Source organism: Aptenodytes forsteri, unplaced genomic scaffold (genome assembly GCF_000699145.1).
Source record: "Aptenodytes forsteri isolate BGI_AS27 unplaced genomic scaffold, ASM69914v1 Scaffold172, whole genome shotgun sequence".
Lineage (NCBI taxonomy): Eukaryota > Metazoa > Chordata > Aves > Sphenisciformes > Spheniscidae > Aptenodytes > Aptenodytes forsteri.
In genome coordinates, this window is record NW_008795018.1 from 13586012 (window position 1) to 13601628 (window position 15617).

At 40.1% G+C, this 15617-nt stretch overlaps 1 protein-coding gene across 1 annotated transcript in view; it reads left to right on the forward strand.

Annotated features, from left to right (window-relative positions):
- Positions 1–15617, forward strand: part of LOC103895954 (macrophage mannose receptor 1) — a 67016-nt gene that overhangs the window by 19656 nt on the left and 31743 nt on the right. Inside the window, exons 7-10 of the mRNA XM_009275705.2 lie at positions 2444–2626; positions 6494–6651; positions 13054–13167; positions 14590–14705. Coding sequence (XP_009273980.1) covers positions 2444–2626; positions 6494–6651; positions 13054–13167; positions 14590–14705 — 571 coding nt within the window. The remainder of the gene's footprint in view (positions 1–2443; positions 2627–6493; positions 6652–13053; positions 13168–14589; positions 14706–15617) is intronic.

Below are 15617 nucleotides of genomic sequence, written 5' to 3' on the forward strand. Positions count from 1 at the left end.
TCCAGGAGAATGCTGTGGGAAATGGTGTCAAAGGCTTTACTAAAGTCCAGGTAAACAACATTCACAGCCTTTTCCCTCATCCACTAAGCAGGTCACCTTGTCATAGAAGATCAGGTTAGTCAAGCAGGATGTGCCCTTCATAAACCCATGCTGACTGGGCCTGATCACCTGGTTGTCCTGTACGTGCTGTGTGACGGTGCTCAACATGCTCCTTAACCTTCCCTGGCACTGAGGTCAGACTGACAGGCCTGTAGTTCCCCAGATCCTCCTTCTTGTAGATGGGCGTCACGTCTGCTAACCTCCAGTCAACTGGGTCCTCCCCAGTTAGCCAGGACTGCTGATAAATGATGGAAAGTAGCTTGGTGAGCACTTCTGCCAGCTCCCTCAGTACCCAGGTCATAAACTCTCCTTTTTCTCCTGAGTTCCAGCCAAAACTCTCTGTTCAGCCAGGCCGGTCTTCCCTCCGGCTCGTCTTTCGGCACATGGGGACGGCCTGCTCCTGCACCTTTAAGATTTCCTTCTTGGAGAATGTCCAGCCTTCCTGGACTCCTTTGCCCTTCAGGACTGACTCCCAAGTGACTCTGTCAACCAGTCTCCTGAACAGGCCAAAGTCTGCCCTCCAGAAGTCCAAGGTGGCAGTTCTGCTGACCCTCCTCCGTACTTCTCCAAGAATCGAAAACTCTTATCGTTTTGTGATCACTATGCCCAAGATGGCCTCCAACCCTCCGGCTCGTCTTTCGGCACATGGGGACGGCCTGCTCCTGCACCTTTAAGATTTCCTTCTTGAAGAATGTCCAGCCTTCCTGGACTCCTTTGCCCTTCAGGACTGACTCCCAAGTGACTCTGTCAACCAGTCTCCTGAACAGGCCAAAGTCTGCCCTCCGGAAGTCCAAGGTGGCAGTTCTGCCAACCCCCCTCCTTACTTCAAGAATTGAAAACTCTATCATTTCGTGATTGCTATGCCCAAGATGGCCTCCAACCATCACATCACCCACAAGTCCTTCTCTGTTCACAAACAAGTTCGCAAACAATTTCAAAGCAATTCTCTGCCTGTTACAGCAAAGCACTGTAAAATGCATATGTTCAGAGCAATGCATATGTCTGAGACCAGACATAGGACAAATTAGGTAGCTGTCTGAAGCATCAGACTAACCTCTACAACAGCATTTGCCACCTCTGTCCTCTCTCATTTCTCCCAACACGACCACATACATTGTTTGTTTTTCTGGGGTTTCCTCACTCTCTATTCCAGTTCTTCCTCTCCTGTGGCAGGATCAACAGGGCTCTGACCAAGCACTGAGCCCCTTGTCCTGGGGTGACAAAATTCATTTTTACTTAAACTTTGTGAGAACATGCTAGTACTTTTTTGAGGCAGGTCTGCAAACAGCAGACTATGTTTATAGCTGTGCTAGAAATCTGTGTTGTGACACTAAGTACCTACTAATCATCAGCGTATTCCAGTTGAAACAGGATATGTGCTTGCAACCTGGGCCTCACTGATCATGACCTTGGATGCCTACTTAAATATTTCCACAGAATATACCCCACAGTCATACACAAACACGTTGCTTCTCCCTCCCTGACATGCACAAGGTTTTTTTGCCAACAGAATTTCTGCAAACCTGCTGTCTCTATATACTCTATATATTGGTGTTTGCTAAGCCCATCTGCTGATTATAAATAAAGTGCTGCAAGAATTATAATTTGTTTCTACAACAGCAATATTCTGTTTATTATATATTCGGGTGGCACTGCTCCCAAGGCTGAATTGTTTGCTGAACAGCAATGTGGTTGTTGGCAGTACTCTGATACTGTTCTGTTGAACTTTTAAAAGCAAGTTTTAAGCATAAATCATTTACTTTGACAGCATAATTTTCTCAATGAAGCTTTTAAAAAGGATTCCTAAAAGCAGTATTCTTATTGGGGTTCTCTCGTGATCCTGTAGAACCAGTTATTTTTTCTTTGCTAGTCTAGCAAATGGGGCTAATCCATAAAATACCTAAGGTTTGGGGAAAAAAAATTACTCTCATAAATAAGTTTTGTAAGCCCAGGTTCTTAACATATAGCTATACATGATGGAGGAGGAAGAGAAATGCTGACATGAGTGTAGAAAAATGATAAAGCACAGCTCTGCAGACCTTACCTTTTAGTATTTACGTATGCATATAAAAGTCAAAACTGTGTTTTATGGTAGTTTTTAATTCTGTCTTTTCACAAGATGCAAGCACTTGTTTGCAACTGTAGTGTTCTTTAAAAAAAATCTGGAAGTTTCATCTTTTAATCATGCATGCAGATTATTATCCTTGTACATATTTTTCAGCTCTGCTGTTCTTCATGAAGAAAATACATAATTAATTTGTTTGTTAAATCTTTCCTTATGTGATTTTCAGTCTTTAGTTAAGAATAGAATTCTGAAACTCTTCATGGTAATTTTTCTTTTCAGAGACTAATGTGCCTATTAGATGTCCTGATCAATGGATATCATATGCTGGTCACTGTTACATAATTCACAGGGACCCCAAAATATGGAAAGATGCCTTAACATCTTGCAGGAAAGAGGATGGGGATCTGGCGAGCATCCATAATGTTGAAGAGTACAGCTTTGTTATTTCTCAGCTTGGGTACCGTGAGTATTTTTTTATAGAAACTTATATATATTTATAGTAAGAAAATAAAGAGTTTTGTATATTTCTTTCCTGTTAAAAGGAGAGACTGTTTAAAAATAAAAATTGTCCTGATCACAGGGTGCAGAAGGAGTTAAATTTTAAATTTAAAAAAACTTCGGAAGAAGAAAAACACAGTAAGAGCACGAAAACCAAACGAACTGTACTGTCACAGAAAAGCTGTGGTCAGTGTGAATTGTATCAACCCCAAACTCTTATTTCTTTGTGTCTGCTTCTACCTCCTTTTATACAGATTAAAACAATTTTCAACCTTTTCAGAAGCTGGAAGGGTTTTTACTATTGGTCTGCAAAGATAGATGAGGGGAAGCAAAGTCCGTTGGTCAAAGACAGTTTGGGAAGATCTGGGTCCTATTACCAGCACTGCCATGTCCTTACTTTTCAAGTCATGCTGCTTGTGTTTCTGCTGAAAAACGAAGCTGTCTGTCCCAGTATGTGATTCAGATGTGCCCCAAATCAAATATGGTACTTAGGTGCTCGGTTTCTGAGCACACACTTGAGTTGTTGCAAGGCAAGTTAGGCTACAGATGCTGTGTGTTCATTAGGGGAGACGCAACGATGCTGACGCTGAGGCAATTTTGTGGTTGCTATTGCTTTACGTGAACCTGATTTTGCATGTAAGATCTGTTAACTGCTTTTTGATGGGAGGAGCAAGTTCACACCTATGTATGCTTCTTCACAGTAACCAATCCTATGTGTGCTTTTAGTGCCAGGTAAGTGTGAGTTAGCTTATCCTTCACTGAAAGTGCAGTAAGCTGCCTTGAGCTGCAGTGTAACAGCAATCTTGGAGTGGCAATCATAAAATAGCTGATATGCTTTAGTTTGTATCCTAGCCAACTCCATGGCAAGTTGTGCTTGTCCTCACAGTCCTGAAAGAGTGATTTGTTGTTCTTTCATGAACAACGTGAAACTTTTACTCTTTCCAAGGAGATTATTAGGAAAGGTGGGACCTCTTGATGAGAAACTAAGACATTTGAAAGAAGTTAGGCTCTAAAGGAAATTAGTTGTATTTTCACCTTACTCCTTGAAAGTAGATTATTTCATAGTTTAGTGCCTTCTCCAAAGACCTTTCCTGAACTGACTGTGCTGCACTGTTTTTGTAAAAGTGAATGTTTCTGAAAGGCAAATAGTCCTGAAGGAAACCAGGCTTCTCACATGTGGCACACTCACTGTAACAGACTATTTTGAAAGCATTCTCTTCAGAGGAGTAAAATTGGAACAACTAAAGAAGCCTTTTAAGGCAGTTTATGACAGTATCCGATTACCCTTGTTCACCACTAAGATGAGAACACCATGTATTGCAGTGCCTAGAGAATCTTGTCTGCTTCAGAACTCTGTTGCAATAAGTGCTGTACAGAAAGAACAAAAGTTTATCTTTGTGCCAAACAATTCACAGTCCCATGATAAAACGAAGGAAGGGGTACAATGAGATGAATATTGTCATAGTAACTGAGCTTTTGTTGGCATCACCCACAAAGGAGAACTTCAGAGAGGAACATGAAGAAGAATAAAGAAGTGCATTCTGCATGTTTACACAGGAGTCCAGCATGTGATATGGCACAAATATGTCCCAGTGCATGTCTGAGAGAGTGGGAAACAGCTTATTTACAAGTGGCTGGGAAAAAAAAATCTTGGTACTTAGTCACCCAGATTTAGAGATGATTGCAAAACCCTATGACAGTATTTCTTCTTCAGAGGAGAAAATGTTATGTAGGAATGGCTCTTGGCCATTTCTGATTTGCATGGCTTATTTAGATGACTTTGCTGTAATCGTTTTGTTGAAGAATGCTGTTTATTGTTCGTATTACCATGGTGTGAGCCCACCATAGTTGGAGCTCTGGCCATGGATGAGGCCTCTGCTGTGCTAGGTGCTCAATAAACACAGACAGAAAGATTTTACCAGATAACTAAACAAGAAAGAAATTAGATAGCATGGATGGCAGTAGCTAAGGAGGGAATGAGAGCACGATGGGCAGCGGAATTGGAACAGGTTTCAATTTTGGTAGCATTGGAGAGTTTAAAGGAGGGTACTGAGATGTGATGTTGGGGGACTTCTGAACATGAAGAGCAGTCTGGAAGAAGAGGTAAAGGTGCCTCTCAAACTCAAAGGTTTGAAAATGGAGCCTGATGTCCTGTGAATCTGAGCCCTTCTTATTGGGGGAGAGATTGTAAGGACAGTATGGATGAGCTATGAGGGCTGACCATACTTAAGTATAATAAAGATGGGAGAGACAAGGGAGGGAAAGAGAAAGGAGAGAGAGTTGATTCCATTGAAGTGACAGGGTGGGAGGGTGATTTTTGCAGCAGCTTGGTTGGTCAGAATGGGAAGCCTCCATCTTCCTTTAACTAGCAGATGGGAGAAATGTCACAGGAGAGTTTTAAGTTGTAGGGGTATCTAGGAAAACCTCCATCTGGAATGTGTTAATCAGAAAGGATTGCTTTGGGGGCAATGACTTTTAACTGTTTTACAGGCACTTCTGTTGCTAGTGACAGCAGCAACGGAAAAGAAACAGTTCCAGTTCCATTGAGAGACCCACTCCCGCAGCTGATGTCTTTCTGGGTGGGCTCACAATCCCATTTTTAATTTCCATGGGTGATTTCATTGTCAGGTTGACTGTGGTCAGTCTGGATGGAGGATGGTAAAGGAAGACTTACGGAAGAAGGCAAGAACTATGATAACAAACTGAACAGGAAAAACCTCTGAGTGCTATAGATAGGCTGTAGAAATGCAAGGTCATAAGTGGTGGCAAAAAGTGTTAAAAAGTAGTCTCCCTGTCATTCGTGAAAAATACTCATAATGAGTAAGTTCTAGCAACCAAGTAGTTCATACTCTGCTTGGAAAGACTGCTATCTAAGGAAAGGACTGTGCATGTAGTTGGTCAGTGTGATCTGAGTCATAGTGCTGTGGACAAAAGGATACACCTGCTGCCTTTAGCATCCGCTGGATGACAGACTATAAATAAATGAATAAATAAATACTAATTACAAAAATTCCCATTGCACTGAACAGAGTCATAAAATGAGTTCTAGAGAGGAATACCCTTTGGTGATGATGGAGTTCAGACTGATTATAAATGCCCAAAATTTTATTCCTCCTTATTCAAATAGTTTATTCAGAACAAAAGTAGGTATGAACTTTATAGTAGCAATGTGTTAGAGTGGAGTATTTTAAGCACAGATGAATAAACCTCTAAGAAACTGCTGTAAAGTAACATCCTTGATCAGCCCTGCACTTTCCTTCCAGTCAAAAACTAGCAGTTAACTCCATTAACTGTAAACTGAAGGAAGTCCAACAACTACACGAATTTCATTTTGCTCTGAAATAAAACAAAATATAGGAACACATGTAATGGGAAAACTTGCAAGTACTCTGGTTGTCAGCTCTAAAAGACAACACTGGGTGTCTGAGCATTAGAAAAGAGGCACTTCTGTCTTCACTATACTAAAGGTAGAAGGAAAAGGGGAGGTAGCATTTTACTTAGGTGTTTATTCATATCTTGTTACAAGAGTTTTGAGCTGGAAAAAAAGAATGAACCTGGTTGTGTTGCAACATAATTCAACAAAGAGAGTGTTTTGGCTGTTTTATACAAAGTTAAACACTCTTATTGTATTGCCGCTAGAGTGAGTGGCCTTTCCTGATGACTGGAGTGGATATATGAGGAACAGTCTGCCCTCTTTATGAAACAGGGAGCCTTAATTTCCTGTGACTGCCTTTTAAACTTCCTGACAATAAATTATTTTGTGTTCCACAAAGATAAAACTTCACATCATATAAAAGGACTGTTATCAACCTTGTTAATCGTATGTTTTAGAGCCAGCTGATGAGCTGTGGATTGGGTTGAATGACCTCAAGGTTCAGATGTATTTTGAATGGAGTGATGGGACACCTGTCACCTACACCAAGTGGCTTCGTGGAGAACCTACTCATGCAAACAACAGGCAAGAGGACTGTGTTGTTATGAAGGGAAAGGTAAAGTCATGTAGCTATTAACATAATTATCTTATCATTTCATTTATCATTTGGGCTTTTTTCTATGCAAGAGCACAAAAGTAAGGGGTATTACTGTTTGAAGCAGCCTATTTTAGAGTCTTATAGGTGTTACTTTTTTGAGGAAGGATTCCTGTTCAAGGTTGCCAGAAAGTTGTTTTTGTTATCTTCCCTGAGAAGCAGGCAAGTGGTGGCTTTCCTTGAAGGCAACTGACCCCCAAGATCCATATTTCTGGATTTCAGTTTGTGCATGTGGGCTTTTTTGAAGAAACTTTTAATTACACTATGGAGCACATGAACATGTAAATGCTTTTCTTCAGGAAGCTACGAAGACGTTTTCAATATGTTTGGATTTTTTCTGCTTTGACTGAATATGGGATATACAGCTACCTTAAAAAATTGCACTAGCAATTTTTAATGATGTTAGAGAGAAATACTATCTTTAAAAGAAAATAAAAGCCTTCATTTTCTTTTTCTAGGCAAAGTTATAAATCTCGAGTCTAGGTGGATTAGATATTATGCTTGTATCTGCACTGCACATGAAGAGCTGTGAGAAAAGTGGTTAGCAATGGCATTAGTGGAAGCCTTTACTGAGTGACTGTATATCTACAATTAAAAGGCCGCTTTGAAAAGGTTGCCTTTTGGAATGTGGCAATGATTGATGACCTAGGTGTACTACAGGAACTGAGATAATACCTGGTATAAAAGTCAGTCTGCATGTGATGTTGCAAAATAGTATTTTTCCTCTTTGTGATAATTAAAAATATTAAACTTATCACCTCCTTTAGGGTTTACCTGTTTTATCAGGAGGGAAAAAAGTATTTACCCATACCAAAGGCATTTTCATATTTTGCAGAATTCAAACTTGAGGGTTGTACTTTTGGTGAGCACACTTATAAATTGAAGAGGAGAACTAAAATTTTTTTCCCAATTGGCCTGAACACTATACAGAGCTTGCCTCATAGGGCAAGCCCGCACTCAAGCCCCAATAGGCCTAGTTTTCTAACTTGCTTCACTTAGGTGCAATCATCAACAGCAACAATGGCATGTATGCACACAGCTGGTTCATGTGTTGCCATCATTCTGGTGCACAAACACTTAAGTTCAGAAATTGAGACTGAGTGCAGCAGGAGAGGGCTGAGCCAGCTCTGCAGCAGGAGGAAGACGTAGGGGACATAGAGGAGTTAGCAGGTGCGGCACTAGAAGAAGGTGAAAAAGGGACCACATCATCATTTCTAGGAAGGAATGAGGAAGAGAACTAAAACAGCATCCTTGGGAGAGCAAAACCACAGTAGTATCCATGGAAAAGGAAAGCCTGTGTAGGGTTTAGCATATTAACCTCCCAAAACTGAGCAGAGCTATGTGCATTTGTGGAGGTGTTCTCTGGCTGGGCCATAGTTCAGATCTACAGTTTCATTGCTGTGTGAATTCAGCAGGGAGAAGGAACTTCATGGGCAGTCAGATGTGTCCGGAAGGTTAGAATTTGATGTGTGTTTTAGTGAAGAATTTTGCACTGGTCAGAAGCATGGGTAAGATTATAATTTTTAAAAAATTCTTCTCCATTGTATTAGTGGACATGCTCTGGTGAGAAGAGTGTAAATGTGTATTTCTTCCATAGCAACCGGGCCATGGTGCATATGGTAATTGAACAAATGGATTTTTAAGGGCCTGAGGATTTTTGTGCTCCATTGTCTGTGCAGCGGTTATGCCAATGCTAGTTGAGGATGTAGTAGACATTTTGTCTAACTTACAGAATTATAGGGTCAGACAGTGGAAGGAAGCTGAATGCTTAAATGTGAGGGTCAGTCAATTGAGGTTGTAAATGACAGTTGCTTCAAGAACTTTTATACTGGTCAAGGCTGGAGAACTTGCTCAGGAACAGGAGGTTTAACTACCCTCATCTGTTGGTGGGAACTTTGGGGTTTTAAGGTATTGTACATGGAAGTATTGGTGCAGAAAGTATTAGAGGAGGTTAGGGGCTGACAAGCATCTCATAATTTGACTAGTACTTTAAAAAAAGTACTAAGATTGCTCTTGATATTCATAGTTCCTTGATGCAATCTTTTTTTTTATTTATCTTTTTTTTTACAGTTTTTTTGAACATATAGGGCAGCTTAAATGCATTGGTAAAGCCATGATTTTTATAAGAATGACTTGACTGCCTTCAAACCAAGAGTTTCAAGAAAAACTTGAAAGGGGCAGAATTTGTTTTGTGTGTCTCTGAGGATCTGGATGGCATTTTCTGGCCAAGTGTTACAGAATTTTGGGGAACTTGAATTCAGGTTAAAAATCCCTATTTGTGTACAGAAGCTGAGATCCACTAGATTCTAATTTTCTGCAAGCCTAAGCAAATCACTTTTTGTGATAGTTTGAATTCTAGCACCTCTTGCATTTCTCTAGGAAAGAGACAGCTTCCTCAGTTTCTGTTGCAAGATTAGAGGAAAGACACATCTGGTTAATTCCATAAGACTTTAGGAGAAAGGCGAGGCAGGGAGAGATTACAACTAGACCTAGCAGTATCCTCTGGTGTAGGGCAGGAACAGCAAGGTCTGGAGTAAATTCATGCCACTCCGCAATGCCAAGCCCTGAACGAACCACTGCCAGTCTACCTAATGCTTTTCCCCCCTCCGTGTGGCCATTCATTGAAGCGTACTGGATAAGGAAATGGATGGAAAAATAGGAGTCATTCCTATTTATGCCCTCACCCTCACTTTGTATGGTCAGTAAAGTCCTGAAGTATATGCCCAGACTGAACCACTGGAACACACAAGCAGTTCAATTACAAGGAGGCAAGAATAGTTACAGATATATGCAGTGGCATGTGATTGCTTGTACGTGTCTAGGCAGCTCTGTTGATAGAAGATGACCTAAGATTATAAAAGGGATCTAACATTTGGTTGGGTATTAAAATAAAATTAATTCAATGGCCAGGGTCTTAAAGCATTAAGATTTGGACTCACTGGTCATGTCATGTGTGCCATGCTAAAAGTGGCAGCATTCAGTGCAGCCAGATAACCCATGATCATTGTTCAGAAGTAGAGTTTCTGATGGTAGGCTGGCATGCTTAATACTATGGTCAAGAACCAGCTGAAAATACCGGTTCAGGCTGCTGGGCCTTGACTTTGGGAAGGGAGGAAGCAGAAGACTCCGTCCTCTGGTAGACCAAGTCTTCTCTTTCTTCACCTAACACAGTGTCTGACAGTACAGAAGGATCTTGGGGCCCTCCGGCACTGAATATGTATTAAATGAGACTTGTATCTGAGCCCCAGAGGCCCTTTTAATTCCAACAGTAATAGATAGATATGTTTATGGCTGTAGTTATAAATAAAAGTAGTAGCCTGCTGTTCCATTCTGCTGCTTTAGAAGAGCTGTCATCCTGTCACTTGTATCAGTGCTCAAAAGCAATATGGAAAGCATGATGTAGGTTTTGGCTGAAGAAATAAAGGGCGTTTTGATTTGTAAAAGAGAAATCTGAAAAAAAGCAAAAGTCTTCAAGTGTACACAGCTTGTTACAGAGGTTGCAATCAATTCTTCCAATTATTTATTTAGTAAAAAAGCAGAATGGGCTACTTATGGTGGGTTTTTTTGTGTGTTTAAGAGCAGGTTTGCTGTAAACCAGCAGGGATATTTGAAATAAATTACTTCCTCTCTCACTTTGAGGGATTGAAATAGAGGATGTTTTGAGGTCTTCCAACTAAATATTTCTTTGGTTCTCAGAGAGTGTGAACTGTTATAAAAGTGTTCCATACCCATTGCTTTATGTGGCTGGTCTCTCTGCTGCTCATATATGTAGCAGCAGATAATTAGCCTTCAAGGATAATGAAAAAAAAGGAAGCACCAGGGATCAACAAGGATCACCTCCTTCCTAACAGGTGGGGAGCCACAAGCCAAGCGTAATAGCCCAGCTTGCAGGGACAGAGCCCATCCAGCCAGAGCCTGTCCCACTGTCCCCAGCAAGGGAGCAGGGCAGGTGGGGTAGGCAGCTGATGGCAGACCAGAGCCCATGTCCGGGATGATGAGGTGGATCCAAAGTCAAGCCAAGTAGCTGAGTCAGGATCAGGTCTGGAGAGAGTAACCAGGGTCAGAGACAATCCAGTGGTTGCAGGGCAAGTCCATAGTGACAAAGCAAGTCCAAGATCAAGCCAGAAAGACAGTCCAAAGGTCAGGGTCTGCATCAACAAGGCCCATAGCCAGGTACAGACGTTGCTGGAGGTGGAGACAAGCACTTCTGTTACGGCACAAGACAGGAATTGAAGGCCCAGGTCTGAGCTTAAGTGGACCCGCAGGGCCCATGGGCAGGCAGGTGGGTGGAGGCCCCAAGTGAAGATGGTCGGGGCCATTTAGGTCTATTGGTGCCCTCAGGCCACTAATGGAAAGTTAGAAACAAATTATGACAGTAAGGCATGCAACAATGCCATCAAAAAGGACTTCTGTTTATAACATGCTGGTTCATTGTGTTATGATTTTTGCCTATTTTTCATTGAATTTGGTGGTCATAGATGCAGTTTTATTTGAGCTCCTCCTTCATTACATTGTTTTTACTTTTAATTTTAATTTGACTCTGTACCTTTTGGACAGTGATGCAAATTAATGTGATACAAATTTGCTACAATTCAAAGAAGCTACCATTTGTCCAGTTTAACATTTTGAAAGGGTAGCTGTTGACATATGCTATGCTTTAGTTTTTCTACCATTCTTTTTGATGGGAATACTCTTTTGCTTTCTATACCAAGTAGTAAGGCAGACTAGTAATTATTTCTTTCAAGGCTAAATTTTAAGTGCTTGATGCTTGCCATCAGACCAGGTTTTCCCTTGGGTTCAAAAGTCAGTAATTTCTATTGTGAGAGTTATAGATTAAAAAAACACAACACATTTTAGCTATATACAGGCTTTTCATATATGTGGCTTTTGTGTAGAAAGCTAATTTTATTGTGGGTTCTGCTGAACTCTTTCAAAATACTTATCTATTAAATAGTTGATCATAGTAGGAGAAGTAACTTCAGATTCCATGGAAGTTGCACTAGCCAGTATCTCTTGGGATCAGCCATCAACTGACCAAAGCATAATTATAATTTGACTTTCCCTGGTTTTTGTTGAGGTTTGTCTACCTATGTAGACAGATATGGTTCCATGTATGGGCAGATTATTTTGGGTTGTTCACTCCTTGGCTGAAGTCATCTGAATCCATCATTTATTTTTATGGAATAAAATCTGCCCTTGTCTATGATACCTTGGTTTTAGTTAATGAGGAAGTAGGAGAACAGAGATATATTTGCAAAAGGCAGCTCATAAGACATGGTAAGAAGTCCCTAGAAATTACTGCATGAATTTCCCAGTGAAGACACAGTTGTGGGAAGACAGCAAAGGATCTTCCTGCAACTGGAGAGCCAAAGCTTCAGAGTAAGTTTTCCTGTGTTGAAGAAGTCTAAAGGTTATGCAAATGGTGCTGATTTCTTCCAAGCTGAGAAGGTCAGAGTTGTCGGTGGTTATCTGAAGTGGCTACCAGCCTAGTGAGACTGAGAAAGTAATGGTAGGAGATGATGAGACAGCCACCAATGGACTTGCCTTGCAGTCAGCATAGGCCAGAGAAGAAGACACAAGCACCAGCTGAACATCCTATGGTTCTTCATTGTTGTAGGCAGTAGTGTTGAGCTTTGGGTTTGTTGAGGCTCTTGGTGACTTTGCATACTGTGGCACAAGGGACTGTGTATTACCATGATGGTTATTTTACATTTCGGGGAGGGGGGGGGAGGGGAGGGGAAAAAAAAAGGAAAAAAAAAAAAAGAAGAAAGAAATTGCCACTAACTGCTATGATTTTCCTTTTACAAAAGTGGAGTCTTTAAGCCACAGGTGAGGGAATGCTTTGCACAGGGGTTTCTCTTCCGCAATTTCTTACTTTCAGTACAGCTCCCACTGAATGTCATTGTTTCTTCTGACAATGTGTAGTATGAGGAGTAACAATGTTAATGCTAACTTTGACAAGGAACTTTTTGCATCTTCAAAGTTTTATATAAGTATTAACTAAGGAATGTAGTCTTCTGTTTTTTTTTTTTCTATTGCAATTGGATTTCTGAGGGGAGAGATGACATCTCCCTTTCCTCCTGCATGCTTATTAAATCAGTAGTCTTTGTAAAGATGGTGTATTGCTATCACCTCCAAGGGTTTGCTTTTCAGAGTGGTAAATAATCAAAGAAGGTGTAAGTCAATGGTGAATCAGCCCCAGTAGAAGTGAGGTTGGAATGAGGTTGGAATGAAGTACTGAAGTTAGGTGTAGGTTTTGCTTCTTTTAAAGCTAGAAAAAAATAATTAAATACTTAAAAGCATAAAGCACCTTTTTTGAAGACTAAATCCCACTTGACTGTTATGTTCTGTTCTTATGTTCAGGATGGATTTTGGGCAGACCATTCTTGTGAAAAGAAAATTGGCTACATCTGTAAAAGGAAACCCATGTCAGAAGCTCCTACAGAAGAGGAAACTATTGACATGGGCTGCCAGAGAGTAAGTGAAGAAAAAGGTGTCTGATCTGAATAGGCTGCTAGGAATGATTAAGAGGAGAAAATCCCACCTAGGTGACAGATGAAACAGGAAAAATGGGTTCTGTGTTATCATCAGAACAGTTGGCCTTCTCATTGCTATGGCAGATGGGATAGGTGATATGAATAAATCTAGGTTCTGACTGTCATTTGGCTTTTGATGCTCCCTTTCTTCTTCCAGAACTTAAACCAAAACTCAAACCTGTAGTCCCTGCAGCAGGCCGTTTTTCCTTAATTGGCATTCAAGCCTTCCTAAGGCTGCCTGTAGCAGCAGTTGCTCTTCAGCTCTGCCTACAATTTTCTTCAAAATTATTCATAGCAGGAAGGGTGTGCTTGTCTACATACTATTCTCAAGGCTTTGCTGTGGTCTCTGGCAGTGCTCTCTACTTTGAAGAATTTGTTAGGAGTGCCTGAGCAAAATGAATCCATTGTGCTCCTTCTGAACTGCCAGCGGATCTATTGTTTATTTGGTAATGCTCGCCTTCTGGTAACATAACACTCAGTAATGCCAAAAAACCTACTGTAATTTGTTATGTCATAGGGAATCTTACTGGGTTTTTGTCTTCCATGAAGAAATCGCCTTTTCTCCCAAGTCTGCTTTACACAGCTGCAGAGGAAGTCTTTGATGTTTTTTCCCAGTATTTGTAAAAGAGTACCTGGGAACCTTACAAATATTCAACTGTTGGAGAAGATAAAGGGATCCTAATGCTTATGGGTGTTATCCTTGCCTAGAGAACTAAGTGCATGCTCGTAGAAAAAAGTCTCTCATAGGTGAGAAATTGAAAACCATCAGAAGAAAAGTGGTGTGAATTGTGGCTGGTCACAGCAAACTCTTCCTCTGTAAGCATATTCCTGAGTTAATGACATTTGAATGAGAAAACATTAGAAGAGAGTGTTAATGTTAGTTAATAATAAACAAACTTGTTTGAGATGTCATTCCCTTTCTGAAAAGCCAAGCTGAAATTTGCTTCTCAAGACCATTCTCATGATTGCACAATGTGTATGTGCTAGTTACAATCCTACACCGAGCGCTAAAGGTGCACAGCAAAGCCTCTCATGCCTTCATAAGTGGAATGCACTGATTAAAAATGCATTGTATGTGAAAAATTGTTTTATGAAAGAAAATTTTAAAAAGCTTTGATCCTGCCTGTTTCCAGTCTGGCTTTTTCAGTTCAGTTGTTCCTTTGTCTAATGGTTAGCTGACAGTGGTATAAATCAGTTTTGTTTTGTTTGTTTGTTTTTTTTTAAAAATGTTTAGAAAAGCTGCAACATATGCAATCACTTAATGTTTATTTTGACAGGGTTGGAAAAGACAATGGTTTTTATTGTTACTTCTCAGTTTAGAAAAGCTGCAACATATGCGATCACTTAATGTTTATTTTGACAGGTTTGGAAAAGACATGGGTTTTATTGTTACTTCATTGGAAATACATTTGTATCATTTTCTCAAGCAAATCAAACCTGTGGAAGGCATCAGGCCTTTTTAGCAACTATTGAAGACAGGTATGTAAAACTCTATTTGCATGAGGGGATCACATGAGGATTTAACATCTAGCATCATCTGAATATCAAAATAAAGATTCTGATCTGGACAAAAATCTTGCTTGAGAGGACAGCTATCTGTAGATACAGAACTTCTCACAGTTTTTGCATGTGTATTCAAATCCAGGAATTCAGCTTATAGTAAAAATAGGTGATGGCTATGAAATCACTATTGATATAGATGGTTATGTCAAGGAAAAAAATAGAATTATATTTTCTATTTCCTTAATTGCAGTGGCTTGAGTGAGGGATGCAGAATCCAATTTTGATTATTAAATAAAGAGGTATGGCTCTGAATTCCTTTCAAAAGGTAGTTCAGATGAGCAAGAGGATATAATTTTCACCTCTCTGGTCTTCTCGGAATTAAGCTACTTTTAAAAGATTTAAATAAGAAACCAAATTATGATAGAAGTGTTTGGTACCTGAAAATCCATCACAATTCAGCCAGGGTTCAGTGTGTGCTAAATTTCTGAACAACTGGTGCACATTATTGATTGTGGAATATTGGGAAAATGAAAGTTAGGGTTAAGAAACAAAGCTTATTTCACTTGCAGTTGACTCGATGCTTTATACTTTCTCTTATTTGTTTCTATATAATCTAAATAGATATGTTCTAGTGTGAAAGCTCTAGCTGTCACGGACAGTAGCTCTCTAAATGTAGGTAGCACTGCAGCTGTCATAAAAATGGTTTAACATTAATGTGGTCTTCAGACTATACCTTGTTAAGGGGAGACTTCTTTTATTTGCTTTGATTTCTTAAGAGCTGTTTGTTTAAATACCATAATGAACTATGACAGGCTTTACCGCTACATAGGTTTGTTTCCCAAACATAGCTTTTCCTTCATGATCATTGGATCTAATTTGCAGTGTTCC